Source organism: Athene noctua, chromosome 15, assembly GCF_965140245.1.
Source record: "Athene noctua chromosome 15, bAthNoc1.hap1.1, whole genome shotgun sequence".
Lineage (NCBI taxonomy): Eukaryota > Metazoa > Chordata > Aves > Strigiformes > Strigidae > Athene > Athene noctua.
In genome coordinates this window covers 1,541,536-1,555,343 of record NC_134051.1, presented here as the reverse complement: position 1 = coordinate 1,555,343, position 13,808 = coordinate 1,541,536, and the positions used below count along the sequence as shown (strand labels likewise).

At 40.0% G+C, this 13,808-nt stretch overlaps 1 protein-coding gene across 3 annotated transcripts in view; it reads left to right on the top strand.

The window, feature by feature from the left end:
* The window catches only part of CRAMP1 (cramped chromatin regulator homolog 1), a 49,018-nt gene that overhangs the window by 25,185 nt on the left and 10,025 nt on the right, over positions 1–13,808 (top strand). For all 3 annotated transcript variants that reach the window (XM_074919132.1, XM_074919131.1, XM_074919130.1), the window contains exons 9-16: positions 904–985; positions 2,036–3,301; positions 5,594–5,771; positions 9,022–9,203; positions 9,869–9,943; positions 11,160–11,241; positions 11,983–12,087; positions 13,099–13,277. In XM_074919132.1, the coding sequence (XP_074775233.1) occupies positions 904–985; positions 2,036–3,301; positions 5,594–5,771; positions 9,022–9,203; positions 9,869–9,943; positions 11,160–11,241; positions 11,983–12,087; positions 13,099–13,277 (2,149 nt within the window). The remainder of the gene's footprint in view (positions 1–903; positions 986–2,035; positions 3,302–5,593; positions 5,772–9,021; positions 9,204–9,868; positions 9,944–11,159; positions 11,242–11,982; positions 12,088–13,098; positions 13,278–13,808) is intronic.

Sequence of the window (13,808 nt, the reverse complement as noted above, 5' to 3'; positions counted from 1 at the left end):
TACCATTGTTCTTTATCTCTTTTAATTTGAGTAACAATAGGAGCTACTAGAGTTGGAGATGAATATGTTTTGTGCCATGTACACCCAGTTGTCAGAGGAGAGTGCAAGTAAATGGAGATAATGAAGCACTAGTTCTACCAAAATTTGTATTGAATGTACCATGAGACAGAGGCCGAGGGGAGGGAAGTAAAACAATGGGCAGAGTTGCCTGCGCCAAGACTCTGAACATTTCAACTGCAACACAGTGATAATAGCAGAAAGGAGGAATTTATAGCTTAATCTCCTCCCTGCAAAATGTAGTTGGTGCTGTTGTTTCAGTGTCATCCATGGCTGTTCATCCTAGTACTTACATATAGTCCAAAACTCAGGGCAGAAAACACGAGGCCTCTGTGCCATTGATTGTTCTTTCAAAGAGTGTACTTCAGTGTAATGACCAGAGATCATGCAGAGAGCAGAATGAAGACTTTTAGCATTAGGTTTATTTTGTAAAATGATTTAAGAGCAAAAAGTACATGTTGGGGTTTTTTTCTCTTTCTTTCTGTACTTCAAGATCACTTTGTGCTTTGTCTGCACTTTTGCAGTTTAGCTGAATCTTGCCATCTTTTCCTATCTTCTTCCATCTGGAGAGACTAGTATCTTGAGTCATGACAATCAGATTTATCTGCTAGGCTTTTAGATCTTTCTCAGTTGTGAGTTATCTACATTTTAAAGTTGCTGGTTAACACGTATTTTTGTTTTTCTTGGATTTTTTCTTAGAGCTTGGGAGTGGTAGGTGTGTTGCCTGTGCTTGCATTAAAGAATGCCAGTTTCTTCACTTAATTCCCATTCTAAAATCACGGCTGTGATTTGAAGTTCTGCTGACATTTTTTTCTCTGTTCCTTGCTTTGTTTATCTTGCATACAGGATGATTGTGGAGTTACATCGGAAGGTCTCCAGCCTCATTGAGTTCCTGAAGCAGAAGTGGGCTCTCCATGAAGTGCGTATTGTATCCTTTTTCTGCTTAGTCTGTTCTGTATGCTGTGTCCTGGGAGCAATTCCCTTCCAGTTCTAAGTTCATTTGTGCATCGGAAGTGTGGTTCTCCCTTGAATTTACCAGTGGTAGAGGTAGAGGTCAGCATCTCGGCATCACTAGTGGAGCCTTCCATGGGAAATCCCATAATACTCTGCTTTTACCTCAACTCTTCTCTACTGTAATCCCCTGAAAAGCTAGTTAGTAGTAAATGAAGCTCCCTCCCCTTATTTCATCTCCTTAGTGAGGTTAGTCTCTTTCATTATAGATGAGTGACCACCATAGTAGCCTGGATAATAACTGTGACTATTTTGTTTCCAGTTTCTGCAAAGAGATTAAGGACAGATCTTTCCACTTGTTTTATGCAGTTTCACCAAATAAAGGCTAAAGCTCCTTGTCTAGGTAGCTGCTGCTACCTGTTACATATCTCTTTGCTGTCTGAGCCATACAACGTTAGAGATAGCCCCACCTCTGAACTTTGATCCATGGAGTAAAACAATTTGTGAGTTAACAGCCATTCTGTTCTCCTGCTGGCTAATATGCTGTATCCTGTTCTTAGTCCTTTAATTCAGGCTTTTCTTTTCAATTTATGAGTCTGGGAGGAATATCAGCGTAGCACTTAAAGCTTAGAAGGATGTCAAAACATGTAAGATGGAAGTTACTGCACAGAAAGGGGAGTCTGTTTTGCTATGCAGTGACATTGGAGTTTTTTACTTGATTTTGTTAGGGTTTATTAGTTGGTTGGGTTTTTTATAATTATGATGATGTATGAAGAAGAGATAAATAATTTTGTCTGGAACAGATATTTAGTTTGTGATTGTAACAGGTCTTCATTGTAGTCCTTATCACCACAAAAGGACTTAATTTCTGATCATAGAGTCTTCATATCTGTGTTGAATAGAGAACATGTCCTTGATCAGCTACTGTTTGGTTTTTTGCTTGTTTTTCAAACTTACAAAATAGGCTACTAGGTGCTTATTTGGAAGGGGCAGATGATTGTTCTATTCTTTGACACATGTTTTGTAGCGTAAAACACTAGAAGAAAGGCAGCTTCAAGACTCCAGAGACTCAGAAACAAGAGGCAGCTTCTCAGAGGAGAAAGTGATGCTCCATCTCTTTCCAGGAGAGAACTGTACACTCACTCCGTTGCCTGGGGTAGCCAGAGTGGTCCACTCCAAGGCTTTCTGCACAGTGCATTGGCAGGAAACTGGCAAATGCAAACAGAACACAAAAGACTCTCACTTACTTCCCCCTGCACAAATCCTAGGCATACAGAGTGGTCAGGGGACAGCTAGGGGACAGCTAAAATACATGCGAGGAACAGAAGGTAAGGGTGTTGGAAGGGCAGAGAGCACTACAGAGTCAAGCAGAACCTCTCAGCCCACAGCAGAAGTTTCTGCAAGCACTGAAGATGGTGCCCCAGAGCCTGGCCTGGTGGAAGGAACAGCCTCAAATCTTGGCATCACTAATTCTCTCCAAAAAACACCTTCTGGACTTCAAGATCCAGGAGGGAACCACGAAAAGCTGAGTTCAGTGGCCTTCTGTGTGGAGGGCAGGGAGGCCCTGGCTAGTGACCTAGCAACTGTGCTACCATCATGCAGCACGGCTTGTGCGTGCAGTAAGATCCCTGATGTGGAGGAACTCTCTCTGCTTGATCCATTTCCACGGTACATGAAGTCCTGTCAGGACCTGATCGTCCCAGAGAAATGTTCTTGCACAGACAAACTGCATGGGAAAGACTCTACTCCAGCAGCTGGTGAAACTTCTCCTGTGGCTTTTCCAAGCGGAAGGAGCATGGAGACATCTGACTCCTGTTCACAGCTACAAAGAGGTGGTGTGGCTTCACCTGGCAGTGGCCCATCCAGATATGAAACTCAGGCTAGCCACAGCCAGGGCCAGCAGCTTGACGCTAATACCAAGGATATAACAGATGCAGTAATGGAGGAGTCTCAAGAGAAGCTGGGCTCCTCATTTCCACCTCCACCTCAGGGACAATCTAGTACAAAGTCTCTCAAGGATGACCCGAGCCGGCTCTCTCAACAGGTTAGAGAAGAAGGATGGAGTCTACGAACTTCCGAGAGCCTTACGCTGGCTGAAGTCTACCTCATGATGGGCAAACCGAACAAGCTGCAGCTGGAATATGACTGGTTGGCTGTCCTGGAGCCAGAAACCCAGGATGCTAGGGAGCAAACACCTGAGTCAACTGCTGTTTCCTCATGTACCACCTTTCACAAGCAGAGACTCCTAAACTGCCTTTTAAAACTCATCTCTACTGAAGTCAATCCCAAACCAGTAAGTGTCTATTGTTCATGCTCCAGATGCTAAACTCTTACTTGATCTGGGGAATAATTGCCCAGTCATATTTTCTTGATAAATCAATGACCAGCCTTGTTATCTTGGGGATTCTTGTGTTTAAAAAAAAAACCCCAAACAAACAACACAACCCAGCTTGCTACAGAGTGGACTTTTCCCCAATATATTGATTTGCTTTTTTACACTACCTTTTAGTTTCTATTTCGCTGAGAGTCTCAGTGGTATTACAGTGAACATTTAATGTGACTACTGAAGAGGTCAGTGATGAGGTTAGGTTAGGCAGATGTCTTCTATTCTGTCTGAGGTTCACAGAACCATAGAGCAGCCCAGGTTGGAAGGGACCTTGGAAGATGATCTGGTCCAACCTTTTGTGGGAAATGGAGCCTGGATGACAAAGGGAACCTAGGTGACATCAATATTCCACATGAAAACACAACCCTTAATTTCCAGTGTTTATGTAGTTCAAGTTACATTAAGTGTGTAAAAAGAATTTATTTCTTTGGGATAGCATAGCCAATATAACTACACCTGCCACAGTGATTTTCATAAAAGTTCCCTCACTCTAGGATAGTTGTTTAGCAGGCCCAGAAAAATATCTTCTTCCTTAGGCAGATAACTGGGAATGAACTTGCTTTCCTTCTTGTGCGTTGTAACCAGTGTTTAAGATCTGCCCCTGTGATACCTGGGCAGCCATTTCCACCTAGTGCAACCAGTAGAAATTTAGTAAAACATCCTTTTAAAGACCAAAAAGACACTGAATTCGACAGATCTGACTGTATGCCTGGGATGGAGATACAATGAGTTAAAGATACAATTTGCATCATACTCCAGCATAGGATGCAAATGTATCACTGTTCCCAAACACACATAGTTCTTTGATCTTTCTTTATTGGTGCAGACTTAACCCTCCTTGAAGCTCCTTTTGATCCTGATTTTATAGACATAGAATGTAGGCTCTTATAAATTTAAAACCATCTTTGCTCAGATACAGCTCCAGATATAGACTTTGTTTGAACTGTGAAGACGTTTGGTCTGACATCTCACAGATCTGTGACAGTGTCTCCTCTTTTGGCATCTACTTTTACTTCTGGTAACACAGTGACAGCCAGGGATGACATGATTCAACAATCACAAACTAGAAAGAAGGACATCTCCTTAGACTTGGGGGGAGGGGGGTAGGAGAGGTAAAAAACCCCAACAGTTACTTTTCAAGTGTCTTCCTGTCACTTCAGCACTCTTAGCGTCTTAAAGTAGTGTAGTGCTGCTGAAAAATAAAGGAGCTCTTTCAGATAGATAACATATTGTACATTCAAATAAAAACAAGTAATGTAAGCTTTTATTTGTCAAAACCCATTTTATACTCACTGTGCTTCAAAACTCATCTTGCAGCAGTGAATATTGTCAGACTGATACATATTGAAGAGGTGCAGATGATATTTACAGCCTAATTGAAAGTACTGTAGACTATCTGAAAGTCTTGTCTGTTAAATCCTCTGCATTTCATCAAATGATGATAGGAACCATAATATTTTTGCCACAGGGTACTTTTAACAGAGGAAGGATTGATTGTCTAGATCCCTGCTATTTTCTCAAGATAATACATAACAAAGCCAAATGGCCAACTGTGCTGTGGTTCATTCCTTTAAATGAAGATGACCAGCATAAACCAAATTGTAGCAAATTGCATTGCACTCAAGTGTGGGTGGTAATTTTATGCCTGTGGTTGCATACAGATTCCTTAAAAAGGGAGTATTTTCTAAAAAAGCATTTAAACAACTTCATTGAAATAACTTGCTACGCCTGGAAAACTAGTAAAACAGCTTGCCACATGCCTCTTGTTATTGCTGTATTACAGTATGAAATAGGAGAAGGGATGGAGAAAACTTCAAAACTGTTGGTCTCTACTTGGTTAGAATGAAGAGCAAAATATTTTTGTCTGGGTATACTTCCAAACAGAGAAGCCCTCTGGATGGTTAAGAGTTTATGAAAATCCATTTTGCACTGAATTAAAACCACTGTGTGTGGCTTGTTGAGTGTTAGCCTGATCATAACATAAATTAATGGTAGTGAACTGATGACATTTAACACTGCTAAATGCACAGGAAGGGAATTTCAGCTGCCCACTATGCACACACAGAGGTATTGGTTAGAGCACTTCAAGATATTGTAGTATGTCAGATTTCTTTTTTAAAGCTTCCTAAGTAGAGTGAGTTTAACAGTATGTTTGCTGTAAGAGTACACAATATTCATTTAATGTGCATACGTTTTTAGATGCCCGAGATGAGCTCTGTTGCCACATCACCTATAAAGCCTGCTCAAGAGGAGCAATCACTGACTCCTCCGGGTAAGGTGATTGCCATCAGCACCAGGAGTCCAGGCTGTGCACGAAATCAATCTGCCCTTCGCAACAACAAGACTTTTTCTCCTGGTGCTGCTTCCAGCTCCTCAGGTTAGTATTCATAAAAATCCATTTCAGGAGATGGGACCGTTAGTACCTCATACCGTGATAAGTACATCCCAGTCATGTGACACTGCGAGAACCAGTGGTTTTACTCTTACAAACCTAACTGTTTAAGAACATTATTAGTATGTGTTAATTTGCTTGAGAGTTGTCCTAAATCCAGTACTATGAATCTTGAACATCAACATGTGTCAATAATGCAGTTTACCATCTAGGAGAACTCTCACAAGTCACTCTTACAGAAGATGCTGCTGGCGTTTGTTAGGAGCTGAGTGATACAGGGTTTGGGGACTCAGGAGAGCAAAGGCTTACAGAACAGGAGAGAAAATACATGTTGTAAAGTTTGTTGATGAAATAATTAGTGAAAATTTTCTGTGCTATTCTGCTATTCCAGAGTGCAGAATGGTGATGAATTACCTTTTCTTTTAATAGAAGGTATAGCTTCTGAGCCCTAGCCATGTGGACCAAGAATTCCAGTTCTCTTATTCAGTCCAGTTGTATTGCCAGCACATGTTTTATGACTTCAGAAAAGTCTGAAGGTGTCAGGGTTACTGGGAACAATTGTGATTCTTACCCTGTGTTTTTCACACCTGTGCTGTAAGAAGCAATGGGCCATGAGCAATTTAACTGATGCTGAAAAGCATACTTGGTGCTCTGTGTGGTTTTCATTTTAAAATGGCATTATAGCAATTTCATCTTTGTCTAAAGCTTCATTGCACTTACTTGCAGACAAGGAGATACTTACTTAAATATCTAGTAAAACCCCAATAATTTAATAAATCAAATTGTTACGTTTCAGTGAGATACACAGGCTTGAAGGACATGTCTTTTTTAATCAGACTTGAAAGTCAAACTTCCTTAGTTTGTGACATTCATCTTTATGAGATTGTATTTTATGCTTCCCTAATGCCTTGAAGACCCTTCCTGAAGCATTCTGAAGGGTAAGGATCATCCACTGAGGATACCAGACAGAAACAGCAAGAAGATAACAACAGTACTTGGTATCTGATCCCCTAGAAATAGATAACTGTTCTGATTACGTAGAGCTTTGCTGATTCAAAAACAAATACAATTATCCGTGCTGGTCTTTGATTTGCATCACTGAATTACAAGTGGAGTTGTGTAGCACTATGGTCTAACATAGCATAATGAAGCACAGTCTTTAGTGCAAAGTCAGGATGTGAAAAATACAGACTTGCCTATTCCTGCTCTTGTACAGTACCAAAGATAGCCAAGGTGGCTTCAGCTAAGCTGTTTGGCTTGAACAGAGGAGCAGTAAAGTGTGTTCAATACAACATTCTGCCTAGTTAATTAGTTTAGCTTCTTGACAGTTCTGACTGGGATAATGCACTCAGCTTAGGCCTCAGGTAATGGCATTCCAGCTCGTCAAACCGATACTCAGCATCTGGTATCTTCACCCTGAGTTGTGTTGTTTTGGTAGACAAACCGATTCCCTTTTATCAGCCCTGATAAGGGTGTTCTGGATCTTATATAGGATTGTTTGTGCTCTGGATTGCAACCTTCAGTATACAGTAATTGTCAACCTTTTTTGTATCCTCACATACAGTGCTATTAAATGACTGCAGTAATTTGGTTGTCAGAAAGCAAACTGCTGGGTTACGTTTGGTGATGAGTCTTAAAAGTGTGTTCCCTCATAGACTTTGGTCCAGAGTCTGTCTGGGTGCTAACTGCTTTTTTGGTTTTTGTCTTTTGAGTGGTTTTAATTAAACTGATTTGCTCTTCTCAGTAGAAAATAAAGATTAGAAGATAGCCTGTGTCCACTCCAGAAGTACTGAATGTGTTGGCAAACTGACAGCTCTGCAAAAGCCTCACAGCTAACGGCAGAGACACAAAAAGAGTACACAGAGTCATGAGAAGAGATGTAGAAAAAGTGAAGCAACAGCTGTGATGCAACATCACCTGTGTGCTTAAAAAATCATATGTAATTATAGTTGCATCCCTTTCATTTTTTAAAAAAAGATAACATTGTGTGTATTCTAACAGTTCTCTCTAACTCCTGGTTAGGCAGGAGGCACACATTTTTATGTTGTTCTGCATTTAATTGATTTTTAGATACATTGGCACACTGTAATTTTAACTAACCATTGGAAGAACAGCAGAACCTAGAGCAGCAGGGTGGAGATGGTGATTTTGTCTTTCAAATAGGAGGATAATAAAACCTGCAGGTTTATTTGTTAAGTATATAAAGTTTGATGTTCTTCAAAACACTTCTTGAATGCTGTTGCATATATCCATAGCTGGCCCCAGCTTGTGCTGTATTGTCTTTCCTGCCCAAGGAGGTGGCAGGCATGACTAATTGTTGCCTGCATTGCTGCTTCCCCCTCTGGGCCAGTCGGGTGCCTGCTGCCTCCCGGCTGAGATTTCCAGCCCAGCAGTGGAGGCTGGAGTACTGTGACAACTATCAGTGCAACATGAGTCTGAAAATAGCTGTTATTGTCTTGTAGCAAAACCCAGTGTTAAATGCACAGCGAGCACTTCCTTGGAAGAGAGGCAGGTGCAGGTCTTGGTTATCTCAGAATGACATACTAACAATACTGGTTTTCATCCTAGCTGGATGCCTGCAGAGTGGGCACAGCACTGAAATCCTACAATATTTTAAAAAGTTAAATGTAAGGGGAGAAGTTTTACTCAGACCAGATGTCATTATTTCAACATGTCAAATGTATTTCTAAGACAATCCATCTTTTGGAAGGTGTTTTGGTAAACTGATCCCCACTCTTTCATTTCTCTGTCACCAGAATAATTTTATTGGGTTTGCACATTGAATTATTATGAGGAAGGGGTAGGGAGCGTAATTAAAACAGGAACGTTGTAGAATGAGTCTGTGTTTGTATTATCTTTCCCTACAAAAGGAATGGTAGATACTTAGTTTGCTTAGTGGGAAGGACCCTCAAGTATTTCTACAAGCTGAGCAGATAAACTGGTTAACACAGTCTGTGGGGGGCTTAAAACTGGGTTATTAAATTCTAGTTTCTTCAGTAGTGTGAAATTGCATTTAACCTCCTTTTTTCAAGGATTCAAAGCAAGTGAATGTTTGCGGTATCCTTGTGAGTCAGGTAAACACTGTCAATTTGTAGGTGGGAAGACTGAAGTGTCCAGAATTTCATGATTTGAGATCACAGATGGTGGCAGAGCCGGAATCTCTGTATGATCCTTCAATTACCAGTTACTTCCTTTTTATTTTCACTTCATTTAAATTGCTGTTAAAATCTTCTAGGTTTGAGAAACCTCCCTAGACCTCTTTTGGTGGCTGGGCCTTCAAGTTCTGGAAGCACTGATGCTGATGGTGGACTCTTTGCAGTTCCTACAACTCTACCCCCCAATAGCCGCCACGGGAAACTGTTCTTGCCTAGCAAAGAAGCAGAACTGACCTTCCGGCAGCACTTAGACACAATCAGTGTAAGTGAGGTGACTGAATGAAAAAAGTAGCATGTTGTGCCTGAGCCAGCTTCCAGTAGGTATTACAGGGGGTTTTGGTTCATCAGAAAGTATGGGCTTCCCTATGAAGCCGTCCTTCTACTTACAATGTTATGTTTGAGCATATTAGCTGAGATTAGTCAGGTTTTTGACTATATATATAAGCTTTGAAGTGACACCACCTCTTCAGACCTGAATCTGAATGCCATCACACAGCCCGATGAAACTGGTTCACTCTCTAATTAAGTTGCTCCAGCAAATATATTTGCCAGGTTTAGCAAAACTGATATCCTTCTTATTGTAAAGCTACTTTTAATACAATCTCATTGCTGTGTTTAATCCAAATACTCATTTTCTTTTTATATGTACAGTCTCGGTAACAATTTCATAGCAAGCTACAGTAGTTAAGTAGTGAAATGGCCTTTTTGGGAGAAAGCTTTATCTCCATGAAACAAGAAGAAAAAAGCAAATACATTCCCGGTGGAAAATTTCTGTACTGTAGCAGAAAGAATATTCTACTGTCCAAAATAAAATAATATTTTCAGAAATAGTTGCAACTTTATTGAAAACCAGAGTTTGGGAGGTATAATTTATTCTGTGTCTGCACACTTCAAATACTTTCTAACACATTTCCTGTTCTTGTCCAGATGCAGTCAGACTTCTTCTTGCCAAAACCAAGAAAGTTACGGAACAGGCACTTGCGGAAGCCATTAGTAGTACAGGTCAGAACAATTTGCAAAGTGTGAAATGCCTGTTTTGCTTCCTGAATAGATATCAGTAAGGCTATAATGATTTGCAGCTAATTCAAATTAAAAAAATTAACTTCCCTCATCCACTGAAAAAATGAAGCCAAACGTATGAAGGAACAATCATTTTAGTCTGTATTGTAACTAGCCATGTTATATTCCCTGTATGAGGAGTGTCAACAACATTGATAGTCCATTGCACGAAGTAGTTTCAGAGAAGGGGCTTTTTTATTTTTTCTAAAGTAGGTTCTGCTGTTTGGGCCTGCTGGTACTGATGCACAAGCAGTGTGTGTTCATGTGGTATCCTGGTCTGTCTCTGTTAGAGCTGTCACTGCTGGTGCAACAAGATCTCCCTTTAGATATTTTTTCCTGCTTCCTACTCACTAATGGCTGTTAAGCGGAGGTGGGTATAGACCTCTGTAGTGAAAGAAAATACGCTGTTTGAAAGAACGATGATTTCTGGAAAAAATGGGACTTGAAAAGAGAGGTATGGAAGAGGTAGCCTGTTGTCATGGAACTTTGATGGTAGGCTAGCATTAACCTCCTTTAGACTACTCAACTCAGCAAAAAACTGAAACCAGAAGCAGGTGGAGAACATAAATGAAATCTAAAGTCAAAATAATGGAAACTTGTTTGGGAGAAACAAGCTACTATGTGTCAACGTACCCTTTTCTCTTTTCTGCTCTGTATAAGGGTAGAAGACCTGGAAATAATGTATGTACTATTTTTTGGGACTGAGATATTCTGGTCTATGCAATTCCATTTGTTTTAAGAGCTCCCAAGTACATACAGCTGCCTCATTAACTCCCACTTGGTTAATTGGAATGGAAGATCAGTTTGCACACAGACTAGAATCCCATTCTTAAGATCAGTTCTGTAATTCCGTGGGAGATTTGAAAATTATTGCAAGTATAATTGGAAAGGAACATAGATCTAATTAGCATTTCTCTGAGAATTGTCCATGTGGAAATTCTCCCTTATTGTAGTTTACAGAGAAAACGCATGATTCATATCTGTAGCTTCTTTAGAAGATTACACAGACCTTTTTGCTGTGTCTTGCATGATAGTCATGCCATGTAAATATTCTGCTTATTCTGGAAAGTATGATGAACTTCTGTGCCTTTGGAGATGAACTTTACCCTCTGTTCTGTGTTTAAATATGTTCTGGTTTATTGTTATTTCTCTCATGTAGAGAACACTGCTCCCCAGGCCATCTGGAAATCCATCCCAGCATGTCTGTTCTTTTTCTATCTTATCCAACTCATCCATTACAGGTGAGTCTGCATATTTTTCTATTGCTTTTATGCTGCCATGAGAGATGGACTGAAAAGTGTCCCTTAAAACTGCATAAAGGAATAATGCTCAAAAGAAGAAAATATCCTTTTAAAGCTACAGAAGCATTTAACAGTTGCTTGAGTCACTTCCTACAGGATGATGGGAGTGTTCTCCTGGATCATTGTTAAACAAGTCATGATTATGATAGAATTTTTTTTCTTGCATTTCCCAGTATTGAAAGCAGGGAAGAGTAAGAATTTATCTACAAGGAGACAAAACTTTAGAATAAAAGATGAGAATTTTTTTGCTGTAGGTTATAATCATTTCTGTAGATTTTATAATGGTCTTTTCCTAGTACCTGGGATACTGTTTAAACTTCATATAGTATAATCGATATACTGCCCGTTTGTCCTTTTCTACTGATACACTCTTGAGTAATAGTACAGATGATCCCCTATCTTGACTTAAATCTCAAAATCAACATGAGGCCTTAAAGGTTGTCTTCAATGGAAGTAATGAAAGCAGCTTCAATAATACAGCAACACTTGCTGTTGCGTTTTCGTGATAAGGCACTGGTTAGTTTGCATTACTATTTCAAGTCTGTTTTGTCATCTCCACTACTTGCATTTCTGGAGCTTGCTACCGTTCGGAATTTCTTTGCTTCCATTCAACTGTGTTGTGTTCTGCTTTAAAAATGTTAGATTTCATTTGCTTGAGAGGCATTTAATCCTTCACTCTAGGGAGAGGTTCATTTCGGCCAATCCAGTCCTCACTGACTAAAGCTGCTGTTTCCCGTCCAATTGTGCCCAAAGTTCTTCCAACACAGGCTACCAACCATCTGTCTAGTAAGTAATTTCTTAAACAGAATGAGAGTCACAGTCTGTTGTGATCTATATGTTGTTAAATTGTTAGTTTTTATTTCCCTAGGTAAAATTGTTTAGTGCCTTTGGCAGTTGAAGAAAACAGCTGTGTTAATGGTATCTTACTTTGTGTGGTTTTGTGTGACTGCAGAAAGGGAGGAGTCAGTGGTGGGACAAACTGAACTATGTTCCTTTGATGTGTCTGACCTGCAGGCAAAGCAAGGAGTTAGAATTTGTAACCAAAGTTGAGCACTTTTGTGGTGTTTTGTTGTAAGACCACTTTGAAAAGGAGTTGTGACATATTTGAAAGAAACTTCTAAACAGTTTATCTACTAACCTGGGATTATGAATTTAAGAGGAGAAAAAAAACATGCCGGTGTACCCCAAGCAAATCCTGTCTTGCAACAAAAGAATGGGTCCCATAATTAGAATGATTAGTGAGGTGAAAACAATGACTGCCTCTGTGTTTTACTTAGAGGATTCTCTGTGATGGGAAGACATTCAGATGTTTTAAGTGGATTTTAAGATCTGGGTGAGGTTGACCCTGCAATAACTAAGGTTTTTATATTGAGTCTAAATGGCTGCTAGAGGCAAGATAACAAAATCAGGCTATGTTGGTTTTGGAGCTCCTCTGGTAAACCGTAGGAAATTTTCCTGAAATCGCACAACTAAATACTTAACAATTTGCAGGACAAAAAAGGAAAAAAATAGAAGGAAAGGACAGAGGGAGAGAACTGGTATTTTCTCCAAACTGTTTTGATATACCTGATAACATGTTAGAACATGGCAGAAAAATTAAACATTTTAGCAAAATGTTATACTTTGAAGAAGAAAACTGATAGAGCTGATCAGATAACTACCATTTTAATTTTTTGCATGTGTTAAGTTTTGACTGAGCAATTTTTAAAAAAACCCATCTTTTAGATGAGTCACAACAAAGTAATTGCCGGAAGAAAAGGCTTGTAATGTGTCTTTTGCTTTTTTGTTTCACAAAAGGCGCTATTGACTTAGCGGCTAAAAGTGCTGGTATTATCCCTGGTAGCCCGATGACTGTCCTGGATGCAGATGGTTTGTCAGGTGTGTCTCCATTGTCACCAGATGGAGTGACCACAGTGGTAACAGGGCAGGAGTCAACAGCAGCACATCAGAATGGAGGCTCCATCACCACTGTAGAGGTCAGAGTCTTTTGAGAATGCTTTTTAAAGTAGTTAAAGGTCTTGCTTTTCAGTTGTGTAAAGCTGTATTATTAATGACTCTTCAGTGAGCTGTCTCCTGGAGCTTGCTGCTAGAAACTTTTATCATGGCAAATGCAATCTGTATTGTATAGTGTGTATTTTGGGGTTGAGGGATCACATCATCGTCACATTGAACACATTTCCATCCTATAGAATAGCTTTCAGCTGTCGGACTGTTGAAGTTGGCTACCTGGAAATCTGGGCTTGAAAAGAACCAGCAGCATTTCAATAGACAGTAATTCAGGAGAGAATCTAGGGCAAAACATTGACTTCTAGGGATATATTTGGAATGTAAGCTGTGACTTCTCCTTGCCATTTTTTTCATTGAGACCCAGATACATGTTAGTCCTTGTCATTTTCTCAGGGAGTTGATGGGTGGCTTTGAAAGGCCTGATTTGTAGAAAGAGCATGCATAAACAGTGATGTGCACTTGTCTCTCATCTCCCCAGCTGTATTTGCAGCATCTCATGT